The 25300-nt window shown below is 36.0% G+C and overlaps 2 protein-coding genes across 9 annotated transcripts in view; one reads left to right on the plus strand and one right to left on the minus strand.

The window, feature by feature from the left end:
• SCRN3 (secernin 3) overlaps nt 1-20727 on the minus strand; it is a 28068-nt gene extending 7341 nt beyond the window's left edge. Inside the window, exons 1-7 of one of the 7 annotated variants that reach the window (XM_059167001.1) lie at nt 20659-20708; nt 19074-19372; nt 18347-18515; nt 16293-16474; nt 15066-15265; nt 12299-12511; nt 109-271 (exon numbers count right to left, since the gene is read on the minus strand). In XM_059167001.1, coding sequence (XP_059022984.1) covers nt 109-271; nt 12299-12511; nt 15066-15265; nt 16293-16474; nt 18347-18515; nt 19074-19144 — 998 coding nt within the window. In that variant the 5' untranslated portion in view covers nt 19145-19372; nt 20659-20708. The other 6 variants (XM_059167002.1, XM_059167004.1, XM_059167007.1 and 3 more) reach the window with 6 other exon arrangements.
• Nucleotides 20728-20733: 6 nt separating this feature from the next.
• The window catches only part of CIR1 (corepressor interacting with RBPJ, CIR1), a 40543-nt gene continuing 35976 nt past the window's right edge, over nt 20734-25300 (plus strand). Inside the window, exon 1 of one of the 2 annotated variants that reach the window (XM_059167000.1) lies at nt 20734-20908. In XM_059167000.1, coding sequence (XP_059022983.1) covers nt 20837-20908 — 72 coding nt within the window. In that variant the 5' untranslated portion in view covers nt 20734-20836. The remainder of the gene's footprint in view (nt 20909-25300) is intronic. The other variant, XM_059166999.1, reaches the window with a different exon arrangement.

The following is a 25300-nucleotide window of genomic DNA, read 5'->3' on the forward strand; positions in this document are numbered from 1 at the left end:
TAACTGTCATGTTTGTGTAAGAAAAATTTAGCCTGGCAAAATCACCAAGGACTAGTGACTACCCTACTCCCTGACCCTTTGCTGGTTTATGATATTTTATGACTTTACCTCTCAGGATCAGGAGTCCCTGTGAAGAAGTGAATGCAAGGAAGGCTGGAGTCTTGAGGTAAAATAGAAACCATGCTTGCGGTGGTCAGGAATTCTCCCTCCATATTAATGCCACTTGGTTTATCTCGGAGAATGTCCATCATTGCTTCAAAAGTTATATTTCCTAGGGAATTCATTTTTAAAAATCATCAAATACATATGAATTTGTAGACTGATATACTATAAATATGAACTGCTTTCTCTATTGATAGTATATAACATGAGATAATGATCTAGGGATAAATTAGATGTTAACTACAAACAAACCTTATATCATAACTATTAGTCTCATTCTGCTGTTGTAAGGAAGATTTTTTAGAAAAATATAAAATACAAAGTCTCAAAACCACTTAGGTAAAATCGTAACTTCCTAAGAAGGAATAAAAAATGCAAAATACGCTCAGTCTTGTCCTTGATAAAAAAAATTTTAAGGTGAATTTAGTTAGCAATGCAGTATCAGTAACTACTATCTGAGTCTATCTATTCCGGAAACCAAATATTAAGAGAATATTGTGCTTGGTTTCCAAAATTATACAAGATGTTATTTATAAAATAACCTACTACTTTTCCTTTAATAATTTCTGTACCTGACATTAATAACATGTGAATTTTAACCAGAGTGGGAATGAAGGAGACAAAACATATTATTGGTTAATGGAATCTTTATGAACATAATTCTGCTGGGCTACTTAAAAAACTTAAATGCCGGGACGCCTGGGTGGCTCAGTTGGTTAAGCAGCTGCCTTCAGCTCGGGTCATGATCCCAGCACCCTGGGATGGAGTCCCACAGCGGGCTCCTTGCTTGGCAGGGAGCCTGCTTCTCCCTCTCCCTCTGCCTCTGCCTGCCACTCTGTCTGCCTGTGCTCAATCTCGCTCCTCTCTCTCTGACGAATAAATAAATATATTTTTTTTTAAATCAAAAACTTAAATGCCATTGTGTGTAATGAAAATAGATGGTATTATATTTTGTTTTCTGTTTTCATATGTGAAGTTTGATATTTTAAAAAAATAGAAAAACATCTATTTTATCTCTTCAGCAAACACAACACGACCATTGTTACAGAGAGCCTCAGAATTCCATATTTGCAAGGCATTTCCACAAAAAAGTTTAAAAAGCCAATCATGCCTTCAGACAGCTCTGCTCCTTGCTGTACATTTCTATAGTCAAAGATGTGATTCAGGATATAACTATCTCATGACAAGATGAATAATCAGAATAGGTTTAAAAGCCTTCCTCTGATAAATATAAGAAATTTTCATTATCAAAAGAAAATGGCACTAGAAAACAGCCTTTTAAAGCAGCACATTTAAAATGAGAATCAAAATTTCTTGGTAAATAGTAGAGGAAAGGATTGATTGGGTCTTTAAAATGAAAATAATATTTCAAAAATAAATTTACATAAGCTTATTGTTAACAAAATTTAGGTTAGAATTTTAATATGCCAATTCTTAAAACAATGAGTAAATCCAATATAATTTTTCCAACAAGAGTGGTAAGAGAATGTTACTTTAACTACTACAACATGATCATAAAAATAATTTTTTAAAATTACTTATTTGAGAAAGTGAGAGCATGAGAGGCGGGGCAGTGGGAAAGGGAGAATCAGACTCCCCACCGAGCAGGGGTCTAACTCAGGACTTGACGCCAGGACCTTGAGAGCATGACCTGAGACAAAGGGAGAAGGTTAACTGACTGAGCCACCTCCGCCTAGCCCAAAACATACTAATTTAAGTCTGTGTCTGATGAAGCTAGTTTGTGGATACCAGTCAGTCACTTTCTACTGTTCGCTTTCTCTTGGTTTTCAGTCACTTAGTCTTATTCCTTGGCATGTCTGATAATTTTTTATTGAATGTTGGACACCACGGACGAAAGTTTGTAGAAACTCTTCATGATGTTTTCCTCAACAGAGGATTTAATTTTCTTCTGGCAACAGAATATAAGTAAATTACCTATTGATCCAGTTGAGACTGGTCTATTCCCTATTGTAGCTTTTCTGGTGTCTCAACTGAAAGCCCAGGGTGTTCCCTAGGCCTCTTCCTGCTTGGCTATTAGATCTAAGTTTTGTCCAAGGCCGTGTGAGATTTCCAAATCTCTACTTAGCTTTTTAGACTTTTAGGAACTACTTCTGTCTCAATTTCTCAATGTCTCATCCTACATTTGTGCTGCTAAGTCAAAAATTGCTTTAAGGAGAAATTGTGACATAGAAGGTCAGGTACTTCTCAAAGTGTAGCTAATCTTTTCTCAATCTCTTGGATCTAGGCTCTCATGTCTTAACTGTTTTGGGTGCTCACCTATACCTTCAAACAGTGGCTTTTATTCCTCTAGGTTTTATAGTTATTCCTGGGGGGAGGTTAGCTGATAACCAGAAGCAGAAGTCCAGCTCAGTGCTTTTAACCACTCCACTACTGAGCCTCCCATCAGTCCCTTTTTACCCTCAAGTAGTATCAATTTTTCAGTAATAGTAATGAACATAATAGACTGTTGATAGATACTGTAAAAAGTACAGTTAAAAAACCATAAAACATATAGTTCCTGCCATCAGATATTTTCAGATACTTTATATTGGCAACGTTTGATTATTGCATTAAAATTAGTTCTAAAGAAACAACTTTCATTTAACACAGTTGGTTGACCACAGGTATGTTTCTTCTCTCCTAATACCTTACTACAATGAAATAAAGGAATAAGAAAATGTAATAACTCAAAAAGACAAAGCATAAAAAGCAAGAATTCCCCCCACCCTTTCCCATGATATATGGGAATAATTAAAAGAAAAAGGCTTACAGCAAGTCTATACTCAAAATGTGATTCTGTGACATTTCAAATTAAAATAAAATTGACTTATAAAAGAATCTAATGTTACACACTCAATCATATACGTTACCAACTGTTTCATGCTAATAGCAAATTTTCCATTTCTCCTTAGGATAGTTATGACTTCAAATTCAAGAAAGATAATTTATAGATAACTTGTTATAAGAACAAATCTTTCATTCATTTTGAGAAAATGCAGGAAGAAAAAAAGAGACTGTATCTGAAAACAGCCCTTAACATTAAAACTCAACAATAAAGCAAAAGCCTACCATCCACACCTATCTATCAGACACATAGCTTCTGCACCTAGTGAGATTTTAAAATGATTCAAATCTAAATTCGTATAAGTGGCAAGTTTTAATGAAAACAGTGTCAGAACCATAACACTGCGATAATACAGGTATTATGAAAATGTTTTCTGTATTCAAAACCTACAATTCTCAAAATGAAGGGAGGATTTACATGATCACTTGAGAAGGACAGCTGTAAGTAATCCACTAGCAAGCATTGAATAAGTACTGAGACTGCAGTAGCAGGGTTCAGTAAAATGAATGCAAAACACAGGGTGCAATTTCACCGCAATTTAAACTAGTTATTTAAAATACATGAGTGAATATAGATACAATTTGGATATACATGCAGCACAGTTAATAGCTATCAGGTAGCTGGAAAGGAGAAAGGTAGGCTCTTCCATCTAGAAAAATCATAGGAAAAATTAACTATAATGTTCTACTAGACAATTTTCTATGAAAGTATTGGAAAGACATTTATTCTTTTGGCAAAGCACAGAAAGCTGGATGAACTGTACTTTATATTTGGGGAGAAAAACAAGTTTCATGTCAGATGCAACTCTTGCTATAATCATGTATGCATTTTAAATCTATATATAATCCAGCTATTTTGTAGTTAAACATAACAGAATTTTGAGGATGCAGTGGCTAATTAATCTATAATTACCTCTATTTTTTCTTTCTTTTGTCCAATTATCCTGAACCCTAGGATTCTTGATATTTTCCTCTCGACCTTAATTACATGTTGTTATTCTTCATTTTTTAAGGAATACTTCCTAATTTATGTCCTGAGCCTCTAAATTTATTGCCAGAAAAAAGTACACAACAGCGATCTTTGTTAAATTATCTGTAAGTTACAATTTAATTTAACTCAACTAACAATCCTTTGTTAATTAAAAAATACATATTAAACACATGCAAGACACTAAACTAGGTACTGAGAGAAATATAAGCTCAAGTAAGAGAATCCATTTTTTTTCAGTTCCATAGAGGAGATAAATGAAGAGCACAATTTCCTCATTTGTAAAATGAAGATAATACCTACTTCACATAGTTCCTTAGAGAAGATAATGCAATCACTTAGCACAATGTCCAGCCCCTGATAGCTTTTAATAAATGGGAATAGGTACTGGTGCAACTACTACTCAGTCTCTACTTTCACAATAAGCCTAAAATTCCTTAGAATAACACATTTTAGCATTTTCTATATACCCACCCACATGGGGAATAAAAGGTAGTTTAAATAACTTATTTATAAAATGACAAACTAACATTAAGAAACCTTATTTAAAAAAAAACCTTTCAAATGATAAGACATTCTTCTGGAAAGCAAAATATAAAATACTAAATATTTAGAAAACGATGACATTAAGGCATTCTAAAACCATTGTCACAAACTTTTTTCTGTCATACCAAATAACTAACAGATTGCTAATGTGTTTAATGAATACCTAAGAAGCAAATATCAATCATTGCTCTGTCTCCAAATAGTTTCTTTCTGATTGGTTTACAGAACCATTCCATCCCTCAGGTGAAGGAGAATATATTAGTCACGTATTTTGAAATATTAATGGAATGACCCATTTAGTAGTTAACTGCCACCCAGTAATCTAAATAGAAGGTACTTTTCTGGAGCTATCTAGAAGCAAAGGGACAAAGATATACTAAAAGTTTTTTAACAGTTAGTAGTAACCAAATATAAAAACGGGAAAAGATATATTAATAAATGGGCAATTTAAAAATTACAACTTTTGGGGACACCTGGGTGGTTAGTTAAGCATCTGCCTTTGGTTCAGGTCATGATCGGTCCTGGAATGGAATCCCACAGAGGGCTCCTGCACAGTGGGGAGCCTGCTTCTCCCTCTGCCTGCTGTTCCCTCTGCTTGTATGCCCTCTCTCTATAATAAATAATGGGATCATTATTATTATCATTATTATTATCCCCCTATTAAGGGACATAGGAAGGAGTTCTGCTTTCTAATTAAGCCAAATAAGCTCCTATCAGACCAACCCTCCCTTAAATAACTATAAACTTGGGACAAAATACAGACTACCTGAAGCAGTGAACAAAAGCAGGAAAATTAAATAAATAAAACTTAAAAATATAAAAATTACAATTTTTCAACAAACATAAGAATATAAGGATACATAAGAATATGTCTAATCTTCTATTTTAAAATAATAACATGGGGCACCTGGGTAGCACAGTGGGTTAAAGCCTCTGCCTTCGGCTCAGGTCATGATCCCAGGGTCCTAGGCTCGAGCCCCACATCGGGTTCTCTGCTCTGCAGGGAGCCTGCTTCCTCCTCTTTCTCTGCCTGCCTCTCTGCCTACTTGTATCTCTGTCTGTCAAATAAATAAATAAATAATCTTAAAAAAAATAGTAACATGCCATTTCTACTACAAAATTCTTTTTATTTATTTTATTTTATTTTATTTATTTATTTGACAGAGATCACAAGTAGGCACAGAGGCAAGTGGGGGGTGGGGAAGCAGGCTCCCCACTGAGCAGAGAGCCAGATGCAGGGCTCGATCCCAAGACTCTGAGACCATAACCTGAGCCGAAGGCAGAGGCTTTAACCCAGTGAGCCACCCAGGCACCCCTCTGCTACAAAAATTTTATCAAGGTTGAACAAAAATAATATCCTATATTGATAAATATATTAAAATGGCACTCAAATATTGCTGATGGCAATTTAAATTGATGCTTTCTGGTGGTCATTTTGATAGTGTGTTTCAAAAGACTTAAAACACGTATATGCTTTGAACCTACATCCTACTTCTAGAAACATATTCTAAGAAAATAGTCAAGGATGGGAACATAAATAATCTATAAGCATATTATATAATTTTCAATAATGAAAAACTAAAAACCTAAATAATGAGAAATTTGTCAACTCAATTAATTAATCCTTACTATATGATGATTAAAATATAACCACATGGAAATAAGCTATCAAAATAATAGAAAACTGTGCAACTGTTAAAAATATGACAAAACTGGGATGCCTGGGTGGCTCAGTTGGTTAAGCAGCTGCCTTCAGCTCAGGTCATGATCCCAGCATTCTGGGATCAAGTCCCACCTTGGGTTCCTTGCTCAGCAGGGAGCCTGCTTCTCCCTATGCCTCTGCCTGCCACTCTGTCTGTCTGTGCTCACTCTTTCTGACAAATAAATAAATAAAATCTTAAAAAAAATATATGACAAAACTAGCACCTGGGTGGCTCAGTGGGTTAAGCCTCTGCCTTTAGCTCAGGTCATGATCTCAGGGTCCTGAGATCCAGTCCCATACGGGCTCTCTGCTCAGCAGGGAGCCTGCTTCTCCCCTCTCTCTGCCTGCCTATCTGCCTACTTGTGATCTCTTTCTCTCTGTCAAATAAATAAATAAAATCTTTTTTTAAAAATGACAAAATTGGGAATATATCAAAATAGAATTATCTACATTGTATATTGCTAACTAAAGAAAAGTTATATGCTGAACAATGTGTATAACATACTACCATTTCTGTAAAAAAAAGAAAAAAATTACATATACATATTTGTTTCATTAAGTATATGTTATGTCTAGAAGAATATATAAGGGATTGCCTATGGAAAAAAAGAAATTAGGGAGAGGATCCTATCTAAGAACAGGATATGTATACATCCTATGTGCCTGTGGACTTTGAATCATGTGAATATATTTCTATAAATACAATAATGTCAAAGAATATTAAGGGACATAGGAAGGAGTTCTGCTTTCTAATTAAGCCAAATAAGCTCCTATCAGACCAACCCTCCCTTAAATAACTATAAACTTGGGACAAAATACAGACTACCTGAAGCAGTGAACAAAAACAGGAAAATTCTGGAAGGAGACATTTGGAAGATGGGATGAAGTACAGGACAAATTCACTGGTTTTGTTTTGGCTTTAGCCCAAGGGAAGGCCTTAGTCAATGCTGTGCAATATTGTGCAAGTATTTACAGAAAACATTGAGCTTTCTGGCCTGAAGAACTAGAAGTTAACCACCAGTACTAGAAACTGAAGGAGGACTGAGTTAGAGAGAAAAACCCCCAAATTCTGTGCAAAACCAAACCAAACCAAAACAAAACCAAAAAAACCCTGACCAAATTTCCATCTGTTTTGTGAATCAGCATGTGTGGCCCACTGCAAGCAGCACAGCGAAAGATAAAAGAACTGAGCTGAAATTTGAGCTGCCCACCAGAAGAGTTTGCAGGTTGAGTATAATCAGTGGAATTGTCTAGCAGACAGCTGACAAGAGTTATTCCTTTTTAGGTGAGTTGTGGTGGCCTGTGGCTTTCAAGGAACTAGTTCATTTCCTCAAAGTTTGTGGTATTTTCCTCCTAATGCTGGTGGGGTAGATAACAATATTTCTTTACCTGACATATAACTTGTGTTGTCTTCCTTTTTTTCTTTGTCTAGGGTGGATCAATTTTATTGATCTTTTTGAAGAACCAGGTTTTAGTTTGATCAATTTTCTTCATTGTTTTATTTTCAATTTTATTGATTTCTGCTCTTATCTTTATTATTTCCATCCTTTTCCTTGATTGGGATTTTTGTTTGTTTTTGGTTGGCTTGTTTTGTTTTGTTTCATTTCTGGAGGTGAAAGTTTAGGTTTATATTGTTGAGTTGAGACCTTTCTTATTATCAACTATAATCATTAAATGCTATAAATTTCCCTGTAAGCATTACCTTTATTTCATCCCACAAGTTTTGGTATATTTTTACTTCATTCCCCTCAAAATCTTTTTATTTTTCCCCTCAAAATCTTTTCTAATTTCCCTCGAGATTTTTTTGACCCATAAGTTTAAAATGTGTTATGTAATTTCCAAGTATTTGGGGACTTTCCAGATATCCTTCTATAATTGATTTCAAATTTAATTTCATTATCACCAGAGAGACCATACTTTGTTATATTTCTTTTAAATTTGGTAAGATTTGTTTTATGACCCAGGATATGGACAACCTTGGTATATATTTGATGTGCACTTGAAAAGTATGTGTATTATACTGTTGTTGGGTGGAATATCCTATAATAATGCATTAGATCCAGTGGTTGATGGTACTGTTCAGTTTTTTAATATCTTTGCAGATTTCCTGTCCAATAGTTCTGACAACTGAGAGAGAAGTATTGAAGTCTCCCATTATAATTGTGAAATTGTCTATTTCTCTTTTCAGTTCTTTCAGTTCTGGCTTCATATATTTGGAATCTTTGTTGTTAGATGCATATACATTTAACATGGAGACATAATAATCCCATTAAAATGATCTATTTTGATTATGTAGTATCCCTCTTTCTCCCTGGTAATTTATCTTGCTCTAAAGTCTAATTCATCCAATATTTATATAGCCAACCCAGCTGTCTTTTGATGAGTATTTAAAAGACACATTTTCGGGCGCCTGGGTGGCTCAGTGGGTTAAGCCACTGCCTTCGGCTCAGGTCATGATCTCAGGGTCCTGGGATCGAGGCCCGCATCGGGCTCTCTGCTCAGCAGGGAGCCTGCTTCCCTCTCTCTCTCTCTGCCTGCCTCTCCATCTATTTGTGATTTCTCTCTGTCAAATAAATAAATAAAATCTTAAAAAAAAAAAAATTTAAAAGACACATTTTCTCCCATCCTTTAACTTTACATTTCAAGTTAGTTATTCATATATAGCAATAGCAGAGTCTAGTTTTTTAAAATTTGTTTTGTTTTTATTATATTGTTTGTTTTCTATTTGATCCTTCAGGTTTTTTGTTCCTCTATTTCCCCTTTCTCACCTTATTTATTTTTTTTAAAAAGATTTTATTTATTTACTTGACAGACAGATCACAAGTAGGCAGAGAGGCAGGCAGAGAGAGAGGAAGGTAAGCAGGCTCCCTGCTGAGCAGAGAGCCCGACGCCGGGCTCGATCCCAGGACCCTGGGACTATGACCTGGGCCGAAGGCAGAGGCTTAACCCACTGAGCCACCCAGGTGCCCCTCTCACCTTATTTTTGAATATTTTCTTAGTATTCTATTTTAATTTATTTGTTCACTTTTTTCTATATCTTATCAGGTGGCTTTTTAAACAGTTGTTCTAGAATTACAATATACATACTTAACTTTTCCAATTACTAGAATTAATATTTTAAAACTTCAAGGAGGATGTAGAAATCTTACCACCATGCAGGTCTCTATGTACTCCCCTCTTTATATTGAGGCTATTCTTTGTACTATAGGAAATATATTGTTGGCTTGTAACTGTCAGACATATTTTTTAAAGTCTTAAGGGAGAAACATAGTATTATATTTACCCAGATATTTCTCATTTCTGCAGCTCTTCCTTCATTCTTAAAGTTCCATGTTTCACTGTGATATCATTTCCTTTATATCTGAAAAGCTTCCTTTAAAATTTCTTTTAGAGCAGGCTATTGGCAACAAAGTCTCTTAGTTTTCCTATATATCAGCATATTTTTATTTTTCCTTCATTCCTGAAGAATATTTTGGCTGAATATAAAATTCTGGTTTGACTTTTCTTTTAGAATTTTAAAAATGTTGTTTCACTGCCTTTAGGCATCCAGGGTTTATAATGATAAACTCCCAGAAATCATTTTTTATCTATATGTAATTTGTTTTCCCTTAGCTGAGTTCAAGATTTTTTTTCTTTGTCTTTGGTTTTTAGTGTTTCGTGCATTAAGACATGGATGAGTTTATCTTGTTTGAGATTTTCAAATTCTCCTGAGTCTGTAAGTTTAAGTCTTTTGCCATTTTGACAAGGTTTCAGTCATTATTCAAAAATTTTTCTGCATCACACTATTCTCTCCTTCTGAGACTCTAATGACATGAATTTTAGACATCTGAGTACTGTTCCACAGTCCCTAAGACCCTGTTCTTTTTGTTTGCTTGCTTCAAATTCTGTTATTCAGATTAGATAATTTCTACTGATCTATCTTCATGTCCACTCTTTCTTCTGTCATCTCCATTCTGCTATTGAGCCTACTGAGTTAATTTTTTACTTTGGTATTATGTTTTTCAATGATAAAACTTCCATTGAACTACAGATTCTAATTAAAAGGTAGAACTTATTAGAATCGTTTTAAAAGAGACCAAACTATACGGTTTTTGTAAGAAATGCACTGATAGTCTGAATACTGATAGTTTGAAAGCAAATGATAAGTAAGTACATGTCATGTAAAAAGTAAGCAGAAGACTAGGCTAAAATTGACTTCAAGAAAATGATCATTACCATGAGAAATAATGTTTCATAAAAGTAAAAGGACCAATTTACCAGGAAGATATAACAATATAAATGTGTATCTACTTAACAATAGAGCTTCAAAATACAAAGCAAAAACACACAATTCCATAAATATAATTGGAGATTTTCACACTCCTCTCTCACTCATATACACAACAATTTAAAAAAATCAGTAAAGGCAGAATGATCACAATATCCAGAAGGATCACTTCCCTTACAAATGGTACTAAGCTAGCCTAGAGTAAAGGCTACTCTAGAGCTAACCTAGCAGGCCTAAGAGAGATGACACTGTTCTGCAGGTTACTTAACTAATATAAGACCAACACTCTTTAAAGCAATAAAACAAAATCCAGCATGCAACAAATAAAATCTACAATGTCTACTATCCAATCAAAAATACCAGACACACAAACAAGCAGGAAAATTTGAGCCCCAAACCAGAAGAAAATCAGATTAACAGAAACAGATCCAGAAATTGCAGAGATAATGGAGTTATCAGACAATGAGGCTAAAACAATTATAGAATAGGTATGTGCTGAATATGTTCACTGAAGAAAAACATGAAAGTTAATGAATAGAGAAGTAGGAAATACACACAAAAAGTATCAAATGGAACATATACAGATAAAAAACGTAATATCTGAAAATGATAGTATCACTAGATGGGATTAACAGCAGATTAGATAATGCAGAAGAAAAGATCCGTGAACTTGAGAACATAACAATAGAAACTATCCATAGTAAATGTGGAAACTACATCCTTTTATCTCAATGTCCACATAACTTATATGTTTTCAATGGCAGTTACATGCAGATTCATTATAGCAGATTTCTCATTTGGATAGGAAATTTGAGTAAAATCTGAATATCTGTCATATCAAATATTCACACAGTGACTATAGAGACACAGGTATGATGAAATCCTATGTGATTTACTGGTTCAACCAATATTTGTTTCTCAGCACAGCACAGGTAGCCCCAGCTGAGCATACCAAATACATTTAACTCTAAGTCCAATCTCTCACCAGAGACTTGTGCTGACCCATAGCCTGAGACAACAGACAGCTCAATTTCAGGCTGGGATTCTTGGAAGGGAGCAGAATGGCATTTTTCAGATTCATAATCTTGGTAAGTAGTCCAGTTCCTGCTCCCCAAACAGGTCTCCACCTAGATGCCTATATTCTCACAGATGTTAGAACTATCCTTTGACACTTATATTTGGTCCAGAACCCCTTCTTTTATACAGATAGAAGGATTGTGTGAGAAAGAGACACATCAAATCTTGCTAATACTATGGGTTCTCTCTTCATTTCTGGTAGTTCGTAATTTCCTTGTCTTGTGTTCAAATCTAACTATATATATCCTTAATGTTTAAATATTTTATTCAATATCTCTAAAATTGAGGAGAAGAGGTAATTCTTACATCTGCTCATGTTGCCTTCTCAACTAATTCTAGATATAACTTTTTTAGTAAGAAAATAACCAATAAGTATATTGTCAAAAGACATATTTTAAAAACCTGTCTCCATGTTCCAATAATTTCTGAGAAGAAAAACCATCCCAATTTTGTTTAAGAATATTAGTAAAAACTGAAAAAAATGGGTCTGAGGACTGTGAATCTTATCCTTCAAAAAGAATTATTACCCTTGCAGAATTATATAGCACTTCACTCATCTCAAGGAAAAAAAGCTTGTATTAGTTTACAAAATTTCAGTTTAATAAAAATATCTTTACTAAGAATAATTCCTTCAAAACCAGATTTTATACCCACATTATACCCAGGCAAAATACAATTTTTCATTCTGATATTATTTCAATGATAAAATTACCTTTGTGTTTATTCAGAAGCTTGTAGCCTTCACAGTATCTGCCTGGTGAAATCATCATCTTGGCTGTGTCAAGATAAGAGTATGCTGCAGCAAAATCAAACTCCTTTTTACCATCCCACCAACCTTTCCGCTTAGCATAGTTTCTCATGTCTGGATGTTCCCGATCAATCTTGGTTGTTATAGAAAGCTGATTAGAAATATTACGAATGCCCTCTATTTTCAAAGAAAAAGAGGAGAAGGGGAAAGAAAAATCACATTATCATGTTGTGTTTATCTGTACATTATGATTCTTAATCACTATTTAAATGCAAATATATACTTCTAAATTTTGTATCATGTGCATCTCATCTATTACATACTCAAAAAGATAAATAGGGGTGTTTGGGTGGCTTGTCAGGTAAGTGTCTGACTTTTGACTTCAACTCAGGTCATGATCTCAGAATCATGAAACTGAGACCTGCATTGGGCTTTGCACTTGGTGTGGAACCTATCTCTGCCTACTTGTGATCTCTGTCTGTCAAATAAATAAATAAAATCTTTAAAAATATATATTTAAAAAATCATATAGCATATAACCTTTTCTCTTTTTTCACTTGATATCATTCTCTAAAGATTCATCCAGGTTATTACATATATTAAGAGTTCATTCCTTTTTATTGCTGAGATTATTCCATGGTATGTACCGGTTTGTTTAACCATTCACAAGCTAAAGGACATCTGGGTTGTTTCTAGCTTTTGGTTGTTATGGAGAAAGCTGCTATAAATATTTGTGTATGGGTTCTTGTGTGCATGTAAGTCCCTGGGATAAATGCACAAGATTGCAATTGCTGGGTGGCATGGTAGTTGTGTATTTAGATTTTTTTTAAAAAGCTGCCAAACTGTTTTCCAGAGTAGATGCACATTCTTACCAGCAATGATTAAATGATCCTTCTCCAACTTCTCACCAGTGTTGAGTAGTGTCATCTAAAAATTTTAACTCTCTTGGTATAAGTACAGAGAAACCTCATTGTGGCTTTAGTTTGCATTTCCCTAATAGCTAATGATACTGAACATTTCATGTGCTTTTTTGACATCTGTATAACCCTTTAGGTGAAATGTCTCTTCTTGTCTTTTGCCCATTTTGCTAGGTGGATTGTCTTTTTACCATTGAGGTTTGAGATTTCTTTATATATTTTAGATATTAGTCTTTTGTAGAAATTACTTTTCAAAAATTAGTCATAAATAAATTTAGAACAGAAATATAAGATACCCAAAAATATCATAGCAGTAAGTTATAAAAAAATTGTCAACTAAAATACAAAGCAGAAGAAAGAATAAAAACTAGTTCTAAAGAGACCATAATGAATGAAACAGATCATGAAAAATGAAAATTGATAACGTTTTAAAATCAGTTTAGAATAAAGTCTGCTAAGTAGAAATCAATTAAATTACTCTAACAAAGTCATACTTGGGATATTCTCACTACAAAAACCAGAATAACGTCATGAGAGAGTCAGACACAGAAGAGTTTTCAGACTATAGATAATTTGATAAAATTTAATTATGTAGTTCTTAGGCTCATTTAGTAATAGGAAGAGAAACCAGTTGGCAAAATTAATCTACAACTGGATAATCATACTCAATGTGGGTGTTCATTTTTAATATCTAGGTAGGGCTATCTTTCTCAACAGAATACATTACTCATTTCTCTCTTGCATTTAGCACACTTAATAAAATAAAGAGTGCTAGTGGTACAATCAGACCAATTAGAAAATAAGAAAATAGTCTAAATTCGATTTTATGTATTAGGCAAAATAAAAACAGGCAAAATATAAAATAAAACATCATCAAAAGAACTGGCAATGACTGATTTTGAAAAATAACATCCACATCCTCCAAAACTCAAGGATAACTTCATGAAGACTTTCTGAATTTCTCCAGCCCATAGTGACTTTTTCTTTCTCTAAATGTTTACAGCATTTATGTGCCTGAGTCATTCAGGCACCATTTAATATTTTCACATGTGCAAATTATCTCCCCTGCAAAACTAGGAGATCCAGGCGATAAGTCTGTAAAAGTACATGATCATGCTTGAGTATAAGGCTGTACTCTAATGAAAGAATATTGAACTGAGAGTCAGGATGATTTAAATTTAAATTTAAAGATTTAAATTCTTTCAATTGCTGCCTCAAGTAAAGCACTTCACATCTCCAGATTTCCTCACTTGAAAAATAAAAGGAATATATGGTCACTAAGAGACCATAAAAAAATACAAAGCATCGTAAAACAATCAAATTGTGCAAATTGTGTTATTATACTCAATGTTTACACTTTACTATTGTATCAGTATATTCTTTCCAGCCACTAGCTGACAGACTCTAATCCCCAGAAGCACTCCCCTTTCCTTACCTCCATATCCACATGCAATAAAAAGTTTGAGTTCAGGCCAAAGTTAAAAGAGGAAGAAATGGCAAGGGGTTATCAAGAACTGGAAAAGTACTATAACAGTCAAAAGAGGTAGCACAGAAAATATATACAGATTACATAAAATTAGTATCATAATATGAAAAATAGAGAACACCACCTTTTTCTCTTTTTCAGAAAAGCTCTTTGTAGCGCTCTTTCACTGTTAACATTCTTTCAAATTTTTTCATTTCCCCTGCAGATCCACCCTTCATTGCACCGGATTATAAATCTTGAGAAACAATTAAATACAATGTCTATAGTTAAGGGGGTTATTTTATTAATTATAAGATAATTTTTTTTAATCATGAAAAGTTGTCCATACCTTGTACTTTTTCTGCAGCCCAGTACTTTCCTGCAGTCTCCAGAATCCACGCTTCCTTCCTATCAGCTATCAGGAAACTATTGTGATAGCTAAATACCATCCTACCCTCTGAACAATTTCCACCCTGGCCATATTTTTCTAATAGATCAACAATGACATTGAGGGCTTTTTCAGCTGTATCAGCTCTTTCAAGGCCAAGTCTAAAATAAAAATAAAAGTTTTCAGATTAAAAGAAATTTCCATCATTTCCCTTAAATAATTTCATGCACATGAGATTTTTTTGTTTATATTCAAAGCAAAAGTTCTTTCAAGTTAATGGATAAACTGAAACCCAACTTCTAAGCCATTCCTTCTAAAGCCAGTTTGGAATCATGAAAACAGTCTTTGGAATCAGATCAATGTTCAAATTCCAACTTGGTAATTTATTGGCAAGTTGCTTTATCTCAGTATCTCATCTATAAAATGAGGATAATAATATTTAGCCCATGAGGTTACTGTGAGAATTAAGGTCTGATAAAATGTTAGGTACTATTTTACATAATTCACATAAAAGAATCATAATTTTCAAGTCCTTCCCTTCTCCCAATTAATGATCTTTGAAGTCTACAAATTACATGCCTATATAAGCATACTTTGGAGATATTGCAGGTTCAGTTTCAGACCACTGGAATAAAATGAGTATTGCAAAAAGTGAGTCAAATGAATTTTCTGATTCTCCAGTGCATATAAAAGTTATGTTTACACTATACTATAGTCTATTAAGTGTGCAACAGCATTATGTCCAAAAGGCAATTACATACCTTAATTTAAAAATAAATTGAAAAAGACTTCATTGCTAAAAAATGCCAACCATCATCTGAGCTTTCAACAAGTTATAATCACTAATCACAGATCATTATAACCAATATAATAATAATAAAAACTTTTTGAAATATTGTGAGAATTACCAAATGTGACAGAGACACAAAGTGAGCATGTGCTAATGGAAAAATGGTGCCAATAGACTTGCCTAACATAACACTGCCACAAACCTTCAATTTGTAAACACTGCAGTATCTGTGAAGTGTAATAAGGCAAAGCGTAACAAGATGAGGTAAGTCTGTACTCTGAAGAATTTTAACACAAACTATAAAGTGTCAATGTCCAAAATATGGGAAAAAGAGGAAAATAAAACTTGTAAGAGTTTTAGACAAGTTCCGTACTGAAAAAGTATAATTAAAAAATAACCTGACAAGGTCCATGCCCAGTAGTGCTTCTTCATCACAAACTTCTTCTCTTCCCCAAACAGCTTCATTTCCAATGCAGACTCCATGCTCATTGGCTCCCATTTCTGCCCCCCATAACCAAGATGGGCGACTAAGGACAACAGCATATGTTTCAGGAACTTGATCAATTTCTATGTAAGTACACTGTAAAGAAAGTCATAGCAACAACCATAAAACCAAAAAAGAAAACGTTATCAAGTTGCAGAATCTTAAAAATAAATCAAAAGGCTTGTCCACTATGAAATAAAGTATAACTTAAAATTTTCAATAATAGGGATGCCTGGGTGGCTCAGTGGGTTAAGCCGCTGCCTTCGGCTCAGGTCATGATCTCAGGGTCCTGGGATCGAGTCCCGCATCGGGTTCTCTGCTCAGCGGGGAGCCTGCTTCCCTCTCTCTCTCTTTGCCTGCCTCTCCGACTACTTGAGATTTCTCTCTGTCAAATAAATAAAATCTTTAAAAAAAAAATTTTTTTTCAATAATAAAGTTACTACCCTTAAAATATATTCAAAATTGACCCTAAAGCTTTTATTCATTCAAATATTTATTAAGCATCTATTACAAAGTACTCTGCCAAGAGATATATCAGTTATAAAGATGAATCAGGTATAGATCTTGCTTTCGAGAAACTAAGGCTTGTTTCTCTAAAATACAACAGAATGTAAAGTATAAGGGCCGTTAAGAAAAATAAAAATGAGGGGCACCTGAGTGGCTCAATGGGCTAAAGCCTCTGCCTTCGGCTCAGGTCATGATCCCAGGGTCCTGGGATCGAGCCCGCATCGGGCTCTCTGCTCAGTGACAAGCCTGCTTCCCCCCTCTCACTCTGCCTGCCTCTCTGCCTACTTATGATCTCTCTCTGTCAAATAAATAAATAAAATCTTTAAAAAAAAAAAAAGAAAAGTAAAAATGAGATGTTAATGTAAGCTCAAAAGAGAGATGGTTTCTAGGTATGAAATCTTGAAACATTTTGTAGAGGAAGATATAATTAGTTGAAGCTTAAAGGGATTGGATCTCAATCTCAACATCCAGTATTTCTTAATTAGTAACATAAGTCCCATACGGTAGCCCTCATATACGAAAGAATTCCTATAGAAGCCTATGTAATATGTAGAAGTCACCCATCCGGTATGTCCACCATGGTGAAAAGAATAAGAACCACTGGTTTACAGAATATGAGAAATTTAAACATAAAGAGAGAAAGTAGAAATGGATCCAAGATGAATAAATAATTTCAGCAAAAGAAAAAAAGGGTTTGCATACAGAAAAAATCTAATATTTAATATATTTTAGTATTCAAGTATCAATAAAATGAAATCTAAAAAATGCATAACTTAGCAATAAAAGCGTAATGTGAAACTTTAAGTTCCATGTTGAATGGATTTTTAACAAAAATTTTCAAAGGATCCTTTAATTAATGTGTATACTACCAAATGACTGCATAAAATGCATGTTAATAATGTTATTACAGGGCCCCATAAGAATGGAATGACTTTCCCTATTCTATACCAATCAGAATACTTTCTGTCCATCAAGCTCCAGCTGAAACCCCAGCTCCCGGTGAAGTCTTCCTCGATCTCTAGTCTGAATTAACTGCTCCTTCTCCACTGTTGTCACAACTCATTGCTCTTACTTACATCAGTATTTAAATCACCCTACCTTATAATGGGGTTAGTTATATATACATCGTATTCCTCTACTAGACTCCAAGCTCCTGGAAGACAGAACTAGTTTTGATAGTAGGCTTTAAATCCCTGCCCTATTTGACAAGCTTGAGTATGATAAACATTCAAATGTTTGATCAAAGAATTAACAAATATTTTTATTGTTATTTCAGCTTCCTCCAAATCATTGAAATAAAAGACCAGAAATCTAGTTCTGACTGAAATTATTTTTCAAATTTAAATCCTTGAATTTTTAACTTCCATAGTCCCTGCCAAATAGCTAGCTAATGATTTTTTTAAAGCTGGTTATGATATTTTTAAAGAAAACAATTGTTAAAAAAACATGTATTTCACCTACCTGAAGATGTTCTCTCAGGTTATCATGAACTGCAGCAGGAAAATAAACTACCTCCTGTACTTCATCGCACAATCTATCTGAATTTTTTCCAAAAATAATCCTGTTACCAGCAGTTGCTGGAGGTAGTGCCACAAAAGTATCACAAGAACAAGGTTCCATTTTTTTAAAACTAAAAAAACAAACAAAAACATAGAAAATTCAAAATAAAAGGAGAAAAACGTTTTTAGTATATAAAAAGCAAAGAATTGAACTTGATGACCAAGGGATATTACTGCCATACCTAATACAAGGTGTCCATTAAAGTTTTAAACTTTATACTGAACTACAAAAATCAGTAAGAAAACAACATGAGAATGAATCTTATACTACCAGAATCAGTAAGAAAATAGCAATCACCAGTACTTTCTTCTAGTCTCTAGGTCAAATTTATCCTCTAAGATCTTCCTCTCCTGAAGTCTTCCCTGAATCTTTCACTATTTCCATATTTGAGAATCCCTGAACTTAACTCTACTGCTATGATGACCATATCTGTGTATACACATGAGTTACTATATTTGTGCACATATATGTGTCTCCTTTTGGACAGTAAGATCCTTGAGGGCTAGGAATATGTTTTATTAATCTTTGTATTCTCATCACCTGAACTTATGAAAAGTCCCAGTATTTCCTCAAACAAAACGAATACACAGATCATAACACTGAGAAGACTAAAATTTTAAAGACTCACGGAATCAGATAAATACAAAAACATGTCAATAAAATTCCAAATTGTTGATATTTCCAGGAAGAAGTTCGCATACATAACTCTGTAAATCCTGATTGTAGAATTTAGTATCAAGATTGTGTTTTCAGGGTGCCTGGGTGGCTCAGTGGGTTAAGCCTCTGCCTTAGGCTCAGGTCGTGATCTCAGAGTCCTGGGATCGAGCCCCACATCGGGCTCTCTGCTCAGCGGGGGGCCTGCTTCCTCCTCTCTCTCTGCCTGCCTCTCTGCCTGCTTATGATCTCTGTCTGTCAAATAAATAAAATCTTTAAAAAGAAAAAAAAAGATTGTGTTTTCATTTTTAATTGGAAAGTCTTAAATCCTCAATTTTCGTAGAACGTTATTTGTTCCCAGAATGGAGAGATTGTTTTAGAGTTCCCTGCTTTCCTTTATTTTATAATGCCCAAACTTTAAAATGGCTTTACACAAACAGATGCTAGCAATTTAAAAACAAAATGTAAATCTAATAAATGTTTCATTCAAAAAACAAAGTGAGTCAAGTAAGAAACACCTTTAGCCTGAAACTCCTAAGATTTTTCTTTTCTTCAGTTATGGATGGTTCCTCAGTTATAGGGTAGCTGCTGTTTTCTGTGTGAATTTCAACCTTTATGTCCTGGATCGCCTTCTCTTTGTGTTCCAAAGTTATTTCTACCACTGCATAACCTTGGCAGGCTATTTACTCTCAATCTAAACCTTCTGCTTCACCAGTACGTATCTCAGGAGGCTGTTACTAGAATATAGTAAGACAGTGTGTAAAACTTTTTTTTTTGCGTAGTGCCTGAAACATATCAGACACGCAAAAGAAAGCTGTTAGGTTATTATTGGACAGAAGAGTAAATTTCTCACAAAAGGTTTATTCTTGCTATCACACCCACTGCCTCCCTGAGAGAGGACTGGATTGGTGGATCCCCCAGGGCGGTAGTAACCACGTCCACTAAAAACCCTGGGGGTAGGGGGGCCTCAAGGGCCGTCAAGCTGCATTAGATGATCAGGGCTAACTGGGGTCAGACAAGAAGCTAAGGAAGCACGCCACCACCCAGCCCATTTAGAAGGGCAAGGTTTGAGAGCCCTTACGAACTCCTAGTACGCGTTCATCATTCAGTAAACGTTCACGAACATCTTTCTGAGCCAGACGCTGTACAGCTGGTGACAAAAGAGAATCCTCGCTCTTGTGGAGTTGGCATTCTATTTTAAATGCTTTGGTTCACCAACAGTTTTGCGAAACATCACATCGTTTGATCCCTACGAAAGTACCACAGTTTGGGCAAGAAATACTGTTTTCACAATAAATAGGTGCGGAAAACTTCATGGGAACCAGAGTCAGAGACCACAGAATTAAGGGCTCGGACTTCAAACACCCCTCCCCACCCAGCACGCACTCCACACCCCAGCTGCCGCCGCTCGGCCCGCAGCCCGCTCACCTCAGACCCCGGCTCCCTCCCGCAGCACCCGCCTCCAGTCCCGCCCGCGAAGCCCCTCGCGGATTCCCACTTCCCACCTCCGCTACGCAAACGCCTCCCCACTCACGCCCCTCCCCCGGCCTAGGACCTACCCTCAATGAAAGGGGGAAGGGCGTGCTGCTGTAGGCGGAGGCGCTAGTCGCCGGAAGCTGTCACCTTTGACCGCGGAAGTTCCCGCTGCCCCTGGCGGCGCAGTTCCGGTTAGGCGGCAGTGTTTGTTTACGTTACTTACGGGTCCTGTAGCTACCTTTTCCCACGTTAGGCTTTAAGATGGGGAAATCTTTCGCCAATTTCATGTGCAAGAAGGACTTTCATCCCGCCTCCAAGTCCAATATCAAAAAAGTAAGTAAGGGAAGCCGGGGAGGGTTCTGGCCCTTGGCGTCTGGGTTCCCAGGGGCTTCTGGAGTTGAAAGTGGTGGCGTCTCTCGGATTCCTAGGATAGTCGCCTTCCGAGGCCTGAAGCCCTGTTCTTCTCGCACCTTCTTCTCCGCTGAGAAGCTCGCTGACAAAGCTGGCCCTCGACGCCTGTGTTACATCAGCCGGAGACGGGCAGCCTTCGTCTGTCGGCTTGTCAGCTATAATGTAGAGCTGTAAGATACGAAGAAGTCTGATCATAGGATTCCTGGTTACTTTCTCAGCTGATTCTGGTTTTGTCTTTTCGGATCCTAGGGATCGTGGCTTCTGAGCTCTGCCATCCTTTCCAAATGTGATTCCCTGTTTAAGATAAATCTTTTTTTTTTTTTTAAGATTTTATTAATTTGAGAGAGCGCGCGCGAGAAGGAGAATAGAGGGAGAGGCTGAAGGAGAGGGAGAAGCAGACTCCCCGCTGAGCAGGGAGCCCGATGAGGGACTCGATCTCAGGACTCCGGGATCAGGACCCCAGGGCAGACGCCTAACGATTGAGCTACCCTGGCGCCCCATATTTAAGATAAATCTTAAAACGGAAATAAAGTCACTTCTTGCTTCCTTTTTTTATCCCACCCGATAATGTAGCCTCTGTCAGATGACCTCTTTGAAGTTTGGCTCTTTATTTAACTTAATATTTTTTAATTGAAGTATACACAATGTTACATTGGGTTCAGATGCACAACGACGTTTGACTTTATGTATGTATTTGCTTATATTTTTTTAAAGTAATCTCTACACGGAACGTGGGGTTTGAACTCACAACCCCCGAGATCAGGAGTCACACGCTCTGCGACTGAGCTTGCCAGGCGCCCCCATTTTGGCTTTTTAAATAATCAGTTACAGGTCAGCTGAGTGCAGTACAGAAAAACCCTGCTGAATAGTGTGGCAGTGGAAAGCAAAAGTGGTGAAGTAGGAAAAGTCTGACCTTGGAATCAGACCTGGATTCTAGTTATTTCGGCACACTTTAGTCCTAAGATCTTACACAGATATTTAATATCCCTATCCTCAGTCTCCCAACCTGTGAATTTAAAGTGACCAGTTTCGGGGAGCCTAGGTGGCTCAGTAGTTAAGCTTCTGCCTTCCTTTTTGGGTCATGATCCCAGGGTGGTGGAATCGAGCCTTGCCTCCGGCTTTCTGCTCAGGGCCAGTAAGCCTCCTCCTCCTTCTCCTGCTTCCCCTGCTTTCGTTCACTCTCCCACTGTCAAATAAATAAAATGAAATCTTAAAATAAATAAAATGACCAGTATCAGTTACCTTGACTTGAGAAATTGTTTTGAGGACTAAACAAAGGTATTTTGAAACAAAGTACCTAGCACTGGGCCCCACATTAGAAGGATTGCTCAATAAAATGTTAATTGCCCCTACACACAAACTTATTTATAACCTGCTTCTAAAAAACATATGTTTACCCAGAGCTTCATCCTTGGCCTATGCCATATTTAATATGCTTTCCCAGACAGTCACATCCAATTCATGGTTATAACTACTCCCTCTTTACTCCAGACTCAAATCTACGTTCTAAATTTTCTCCCCCAAGCTCAAGGTACCTCAAGACAGCTATATACTAGACAATGCCATCTTGGTATATTACAGGCCTCTCAAACTCAATATATCTGAAATGGATATATCTTTTATCCTAAATCTGCTCTTCTTTTTATACTTCATGCTTCATATTAGTAAGAAGTAGAGGTAGGAACACAATCCTTCATCCTGACACCAAAGCCAGAAATTCAAGATTCCATATCTAGATAGCTAATAAATTGTCTTACCTTCCAAATATCTGTTGAATTCATCTCTCCTCATTGTCACTACGGCCAATTTCATATCTTAGACCCTCATTGTCTTCCGCCTAGACTGTTAAATTTCCTAACGGATTTTTCGTTGTTGTTGTTCCAGTCTTGACCCCATTCTCTACATAGCTATCAGAATAATATTCTTTTAATTTGACAGTTTTATTGAGATATAATTCACATACCATATAATCATTCACTTAAAGTGTACTATTCAGTGGTTTTCAGTTTATTCTCAGACTTGTGCAGTCCCCACCACAATTTTAGAACATTTTCATCACCTCCACAAAAAACCTGTTCTTTGTTAGTAGTCTCTCTCCATTTGTCCTTAACCTCCTATGCTCCCCCTCCCTGGGTAACTACCAACTTGCTTTCTATTTCTGTAGGTTTGCCTATTCTAGATGTTTCCTGTAAATGGAATCATGCACTATGTGGCCTTTTATGAATCATTTCTTTTTCTTAGTATAATGTTTTAAAAGCTCATCCATGTTGTAGAATGTATTGGTATTGTATTCCTTTTTATTGCTGGATAATTCCATTGCATGGATATAGCACATTTTATTTATCCATTCATCAGTTGATGAATATTTGGGTTGTTTCCATAGAGTGGTCTTTTTTTATTTTTTAAGATTTTATTTATTTATTTATTTATTTGACAAGCAGGGGGAGTAGGAGAGGGAGAAGCAGGTTTCCTGTTGAGCAGGGAGCGTGATGTGGGGCTCAGTCCCGGGACTCTGAGATCATGATCTGAACAGGCAAACACTTAACGACTGAGCCACCCAGGCACCCCTGAGTGGTCTTTTTAAAGCACGAATCTTATCTCTTTTGGCTCCCTGTTAAAATACTGCAGGATTAAGACTTAGTTATCTGACTTAAATTTATTTTTCCTTCTTCATTCCCTATTGCTATCCTTCCTCAGATTTTATACTCCAGCAACACCAAACTACTTAATTCCTATTTTACATGTTTGGGATTTTGTCTGAGTTGTTCCCTCTACTGATAATATCTTACCCTGTTTTTTTCTTGGCAGAATTTTGATCCTCTTCAAAACCGTGCTTAACGTGTATGAAGTTACTTATATATGGGGTTATTTGTTGAAGCAGAGTTTAAGCAAAAGATTGGAAATTTCTTAAATGCCCATCAGTACAGCAGGAGACTAGTTAAATAAATGATGGGATAACTCCATGGTAGAATGATATTCAGTGCCGCCTACCCCCAACACCAGGAAAGCCTTTATTTACTGATCTCGGGTAATTTTATTTATATATGCATTAAAACATCTTTGGAAAGATGTGTAAAAAATTATAACCTTGGGGTACCTGGATGGCTCAGTCATAAGCATCTGCCTTCGGCTCAGGTCATGACCTAGGATCGAGCCCCACATTGGATTCCCTGTTCAGCTGGAAGCCTGCTTCTCCCTCTCCCACTCGCCCTACTTGTGTTCCCTCTCTTGCTGTATCTCTCTCTCTCAAATAAAATCTTTAAAAAAAAAAAAAAAAAAGAAAGAAAGAAAGAAAAACGATAACCTTGGCTACCTGCAAACGTAGTTACTTAATTTAAAAACTAACCTCTAGGGGTGCTTGGGTGGCTCACTGGGTTGGGCCACTGCCTTTGGCTTGGGTCATGGTCTCAGGGTCCTGGGATTGAGCCCCCTGTTGGGCTCTGTGCTCAGCAGGGAGCCTGCTTCCCCCTCTGTCTCTGCCTGCCTCTCTACCTACTTGTGATCTCTCTCTGTCAAATAAATAATTTTTTAAAAAATTAACCTCTAGGGATGCCTGGGTGGCTTAGTTGGTTGAGGGTCTGACTCTTGGTTTCACCTCAGGTCGTGATTTCAGGGCGGTGAGATTGAGATGGAACTTCTTGTCAGGCTCCGTGCCCAGTGGGGAGTCTGCTTCAGAGTCTCTCATCCCCCACTCTTGTGAGCGTACTCTCTTTCTCTCTAAAATAAATAAATAAATCTTTTTAAAAATTTAACTTCTAAAAACCAAGACTTGCTATAAAGTATTCCATTATACCAGACTTCCTCCTGTCCTCTAATCCCTATCGTGTTCTATTTATCTTATGCATATTTTTCTTATCCTGATACCAAACTTTATTATTATTTATACAATTCATTCTTCTTATTATGAAATAGCTCGAACATACAGAAAAGCTATATGATTTTTTGTTATCAGATTCTGAGCATTTTGAAGGCAAAAGTGCGTTATATTTTTATTCCAGTCCATGGTACTCCTTATGTATTGAGATTAGTACAATAACTTTGTAAAGCCTAGAGCTTTAAATAAATGCTAGTTATTCTGTTAGAAATAGTATGTTATTCATTTGAACGTTATTATTAATGTGTTACTCTACTAGGCAGTGACACCCTGCATGTCTTTGTTGGAGCTGTTTTCACTTTGAGCTATGGTGAAAATTCCAGATGTGCTTTTTACTGCTTATCCCAAGTGTAGGGTTTTTTTTGTACTCTAACATTACGTTGGTAAGTATGAAGTCAGTGGAAGAAACTTTAAGGAAACTTACAACAAAAGAAATTTCT

This window comes from Mustela lutreola, chromosome 3 (assembly GCF_030435805.1).
Source record: "Mustela lutreola isolate mMusLut2 chromosome 3, mMusLut2.pri, whole genome shotgun sequence".
In the NCBI taxonomy this organism is placed as follows: Eukaryota; Metazoa; Chordata; class Mammalia; order Carnivora; family Mustelidae; genus Mustela; species Mustela lutreola.